The sequence below is a fragment of the Neoarius graeffei genome, chromosome 11 (genome assembly GCF_027579695.1).
Source record: "Neoarius graeffei isolate fNeoGra1 chromosome 11, fNeoGra1.pri, whole genome shotgun sequence".
Taxonomy (NCBI): domain Eukaryota; kingdom Metazoa; phylum Chordata; class Actinopteri; order Siluriformes; family Ariidae; genus Neoarius; species Neoarius graeffei.
Window position 1 is genome coordinate 79,867,811 of NC_083579.1, and position 6,000 is coordinate 79,873,810.

At 39.5% G+C, this 6,000-nt stretch overlaps 1 protein-coding gene across 2 annotated transcripts in view; it reads left to right on the forward strand.

The window, feature by feature from the left end:
- Positions 1-6,000, forward strand: part of asap3 (ArfGAP with SH3 domain, ankyrin repeat and PH domain 3) — a 112,639-nt gene extending 106,639 nt beyond the window's left edge. For both annotated transcript variants that reach the window (XM_060934762.1, XM_060934761.1), the window contains exon 26: positions 2,923-6,000. In XM_060934762.1, coding sequence (XP_060790745.1) covers positions 2,923-2,997 — 75 coding nt within the window. In that variant the 3' untranslated portion in view covers positions 2,998-6,000. The remainder of the gene's footprint in view (positions 1-2,922) is intronic.

Here is a 6,000-nt window from a genome sequence, read left to right on the forward strand (position 1 = left end):
TATTTCCCGGTATCACTTGAGTTCTGAGCAATTCCAGCGTTATGGACGTGACACTTGAACTCAAAATGGCAACAAATGACCCAGTGCATGTTTTATTGTCTCCCAGTATTTAAACAGGTGTTGCATATTTTAAGGCTGTACCATACTGGAGAAGTGATAGAACAAGAACAATTCCCATAGTACATCTAGGGCATGCCAGAAAATGCCAATAAAAGATGCGTTATGGATGTGACAGAAAAAGTATCACTTTTCTTGGGTGACTGTACATTTTTATCAAACTCTGTGAAATCGTAAACCTAATGTCGAAATGGAGATATCCATTTGATAGAGGGGTCCAAGGTGAATATTAAAAAATCTTTGTTTAAAATATTTTGTATTTCATGCAGAGTTTCGGAAGGAAAAGTCAGCGTTATGGATGTGACGAAATTCCGTTATGGATGTGACACGTCTGAAATAGACATGGCATATGTTTAGAAAATCAGCAATATAACCACCATAATATATCAACTCAAAATGAATTAGTTTTGCGCAAAGAGTGTGTTCTGTGTTGCGTTTCATACGGATGTATAACAAGAACTTTTTCAAAAAAATGTTACGGACGTGACAGCGCCTGTCCTGTAAATCGGTGTCACATCAACACGGCTCCACGGTGACGATGAAATGCGAAATCATATACCTCATTTACAGTTTGCTTCAATAACCCCGTTGCATCCTGAAAGGATGCTGAACATTGTTGTGGGCGAATATATGTATCATATTTTGGTTGTTGAAAAAAGTACTCAATTGGATGCATTGAAATCACCAAATTCTTGATTGTCATTAGCTAAAGTAGTGAAGGCAAAGGGAACAATTCTTGTGACAAATTGGTTCAACTTATTCACATCTGTAAAATACAGGCCTAGGTGAGATCTCTGGGAGTGGTTTTGATGTATTACATGTTGCTTTATTTTTGCATGGTGAGGTTGACATTTACATGGAATTGCCCTTATAACGGCTAAAAACAGTCGTTCCCTCACCAGCCTCTTTTTCTTGAGGTTAACAAGACAGAAAAATGCATCCTGAAGACCTTCCTATATCCAAAAACTTAGAGGAACAGTTTTTCCCCCTGTTATGAAGTGCTGACACTGACCTTCCATCACTGTTAAAGGCCCGGTCCCACTGCACTTACGGATGCAAAGAGGATGTAAAACGTAAAAAAATCTTTGCCATCCGTTGGAAAACGCTATGCATCTGTTGTGTACTCATTGCATACGTGCTTCATACGCTCTATCCATCGAGCATCCGTCCACTGTGATTTCATCCGCGCAAAAAGTTTTGAGCTGCACAAAACTTTTAGAACGGATGAACTTTCCGCCGTGTACGATGTAAATCCACGACATATACGAGCAACAAACGTTCTATGTCTGTTATCATCCGTTAAACATCTGCTGTATCCTCTCTGCATCCTCTGGGCATCCTCGCAACTCACATCCGCTGCAGCTGAAAACGGAAAGAGGGAGGAAAGATAAGGTACATGAAACGTCTATTCGTCGTTAGTAGCACGGAAATAGAAAGGATGTAAGCGTATGCATCTCGTATATAAAGTATTCAAAACGGACAAAGCGTTTATATCTGGGATGTATCTCGTATATTTAGGATGTCTGGAGTATGTCTAGAGTATGTAGAAGGACACCTAGCGCAGTGAACGGTCTGCATCCGATATACATCCGCGCAACATCCCCTTTGTTTCCGTTAGGCGTACGTGATGCATCCCCTTCATCCGCTATGCATCCGCTCTTTCTGCTATGCGTCCGCTTCTCAGTTATCACCGGTAACCCCTTCGGAGCTGTCATCCACTTCCATCCACTTTCATCCGCTAGGCTTCCTATGAACATGCGTTTAACATCCCCGCTATATACTACCCACGTCCGTTCTTTTCCGTTCTGTTTTCGCAAATTTTCGCAAATTTTGTCCATTTCTGGAGCGGATGAAAACGGATAGAGCCACCCCCGAAATTTTGCTCGTCCGCTGTGTCCTTTTTGCATACGTTTTGTGTCCATCGGCCAGTGGGACCGGGCTTTAAATAATCATCTCCTTACAGAAAACGTCATTGTTTTCATCAGTGAGATATCACAAACAAACCTGTTTATTAGTCGGCTTGGATTCTGCGGCGGCTCCACTATACAAATCCCAGTCTACGAGCTGTTACTGTAGAAATAACTCGATATATACTGCGACTAAAGTCACAGTGATTTGCACTAGCTGACCTGAACAAAATTTAAAAAAAAAAAACTGATTGAAAAAAATCATGAAAATTAATCGAGTTTTAAGTGATTGAAAAAAGCCTGTTTTTCATGGATCATTCTGGTTTGGTGATCCAGATCAGCACCAAAAGTCAAAGCAACATAATTCAGCCCAGAGGGATTCTTCATGTGAAATAGCGTCCTAAAAATGTTAAGAGAATAATAATAAGAAGAATAAAGTAGAAAGATTGAGTGAGAGAAACAATTTGTGCCACCACTGCTAGCGTAAATTAATAATGTAGTAGAACAAGCGCGTTAATATAAACCTCCGATTTGCTGTATAGCCATCACTACTGTCAGAGCTGCTGTTATAGAATATTAATCAACATCTTCTGACCAATCAGGTTCAAGAATTCAACAGTATTACATTACATTACAGGCGTTGCGCAAACGCTCTTATCCAGAGCAAGGTACAACAGACCCAGAGCAGTCCGGGGAACAGTTGGGGGTTCGGTACTGTACCTTGCTCAGTGGCACTTCTGTCAATCCTGCTGGTCTAGAGAATTGAACCAGTGACCTTCTGGTCCCAAAGCTGCTTCTCTAACCATTAAACCATGGCTTCCACTTCATACTTCTTTTGTATTGTGGTGCAAATGATGGAACGTGTTAATTACCGTTCATTATATTGTCTCATTTTCAGGTTGGGCATGTAGAGGGAAAACCGTCCAAAAGCGGCTCCTTTCCAGTCAACTACGTCATGAAACTGGGAGAATGATTCTTCTGGAAGCTTCCACCACGCAAGACGAGCGACCACATGGTTTTTCACCTGAAAAGTGCTCATCTGTGTCAGTGTGGAACAGTGTGTGCTGCAGTAAAGTGGGTTCATGGGTGAATTATAGCAACACATTGTTCCTCAGACTGTTTAGCACATCAGTCGCGGCACTTTAGAGACATTAAATTGCTGTGTGGAGCCGGAAAGAGGCGGCTGGGGTTCGAAGCAGCACTTAGTAAACATGTGTACAAACTCATAAAGGTAACAGGAAGCTTTCAGTGTGGAAAGATGGCAGATGATTATCAGAGCACTAAAAAGGGGAATAAATGCAGCACATTTCCTGACACTTCATACCAAGTCACCAAGTTTCATTGTTTAATGGATATTTGCTGTTGAGATGCTGATGAAGGGCGTCCAGAGTCTGAAGCGCAATCCTCACTGACTGACCGACTGACGTTCAGCCCAGCAAGGGAGAGACGGAGGCAGAGAAAAGGAAAAACGGAGGTGTTGTGTTTCCTGTCTTTAACTGGAGGCTCGACTCGTCTTTCTGCTGAATCGGCGTTCTCTCACTTTAAGACTTCTCCAGTTTGATTTAAACTCTCAGTATGGACACGCAGCATTCTGCACTCACATGGAGTCACGTGTTCAACACGTTTACAAGAAGATTTCACATGAACGGCTCACTCGATGAGTTCAAGACTTTCGTGGTCAAATTGGCTAAACCTGGAAGTTGTAACTGCAGTGTAATACTCGTACTGATCATACACCGTCTTTTCTTAATTATTTACCAACACGTGAGGGGAAAATGTTGATATTCTATCAAATTCATTTTATGTTGTCTTCAGGATTATCCTGCCTTTACATTTCCCATATAAGAACAGTTGTAACTCCTTGCTGGCTCACTAAATCAGCAGCTTCATTCATTACCTATTGCTTATGTTATTAGTTGTAATATTTACACAACAGTATCAGTAGCGTATCACAAAATCACAAGTTTACCATCAGTTTCAGTGAGTTCTTAGTTATTCACAAAGCAAAATGCACACAACATAGTTATTTCCTAATGTTTACAGTAATAAGCTTATACCTAAATCTAAGTGATGCACCTACGGTACAGGAGCCAACAATCTGTAAATAGTGAGGTTTGGTTGTTGCTTCATGGGCCATTGTTGTGATGTAATTTATTTTTTAAAAAAAAATTTCCAGCTCACAGAACACGATTATTTTAGAACACTTTCACGCCTAATCTGTTTATGTCTGAATCAGAGCAAAGTTGGTTCTTTTGGTTTGTTTACTATTTGACACGGTTCGAGTTCACACTGCACATAATTAAATGAATCAAAAAGAAGAAAAAAAAAGCATTTTTCATTCGTATTCAAATCCAGTAACAGAAAGGGTTACAGGTGAAATGTGTTTAGCAATCATAAAAATCAGCCAAGCACAGAGAACATGAAGCCAGCGCTAAATAAATTATTATATTCTGCCCACGTTCACTGGATATGAGCAATCGCACGCACTGATTAGCTACTCTACTACTAGGATATCAGCTCATATACCGTGAGTAGAGAAAAACAAAATGGCGGAGCCTGTTGCTGAACCAACCGAGGATGAAATAAAAACTCTAGTCCAAAACAAAACTCCAAAAAATACAAAAAAAAAAGGAATAAAAGTATTTCATGGTAAGAAGATATCTTTGTTTTATTTTTCAATAATTATTATTATCGCATTTTTCAAAAATTGCTCCTGTCATTTCGCCGGTTTGCTTATATTCTAAGCGGAAATTATTTTGTCGGATGTTTTGTATGAAGTTTTTATTTATTGACTTTGCAAAAAATGAAAATGTTCTGTTTCTCAAAACCCAGTGAATGTGGATAGAATAAAACAGTTATTCCACTCAATCTCGTCATACATGGATTATAGACAACTCGGTGCTACGCGCCTCGTCACTCATCAGCTCATGTATGACTCGATTTCGTGGAATAACTGTTAAATATAATATAAATAATGAGTCTGAAACATTTTGTGTGTCAAATCCACTGTTTCTCTTTTTGTTCATCAGTTTGAATATCTAGAACTCGTGGCGTTTCTGCAGCGCTACAGGTTTGTCCTTTGGCTCAGTTTGTGCCTCACATCTACAAAAAATTGACACGCCATCGTTCATGGGTCATTTCCTGGAAATCGGGTCGATTCAGAGTCAAATCAATTTCTCACTGCAAACAAACCGTTCATATGGACCGAGACCATGTCTCTCAGACGCTCTCAGACTGGTCGTTTTCTATCTAAATGGATTAAATACTGCATGTTAATGTTCTCCATCCAGATTAAGAGCACTGTTTATGGGAAATGGGACCGTTGGATTGGTCCAAAAGTGAAGATCAGATTCCTGTAGCTGAGTGAGTCTGAGAGCAGAGATTGATGTTGCACAGAATGGGTGTGTGGAAATAATTAGAGTTTGGTGTTCAGTTGGAAAACATGGACGGCTTTTTCTGAGTTAGTCTTGATTTTAAAGAGCAGTATTTTCCAAATTAGTCAGTAATCAAACTCTTGGATGTTCTAATGACGAGTTAGAACATACTGTATACTTAATGTATTATATTTGAAGTTGAAACGGTATATTCAGTATTTTAGGAGTGTGTGTGGGTGTGTATGTAATGGACCCGCCCCACTAGCTTTAGTACTGCATTGCATTTGAGCTGCTCTTAAAACATCCCTCTGCATTATTGATGACAGGATGGGGGGGAGCAGTCCTGCACTCCACTTAACCGCGTCTGTAAGAAATTAGAGGCCCAAAATATTCAGTTCAACTGACATTTTGTTTTTCAAAGAAAAAAAAACCTTGTGGTTTATACAATGCATTTTAGTAATGTACATGATATGTAATATTACACCTTTTAAGAAATGTTCTTCCTTTTTATGATGGTTTGTATCTTTCTGTCTCATTCATCATTGTTGTTCTGTGTTCAGCATTTTTAGATCCAATAATGTTAATAAATTTTTAAACTTTTA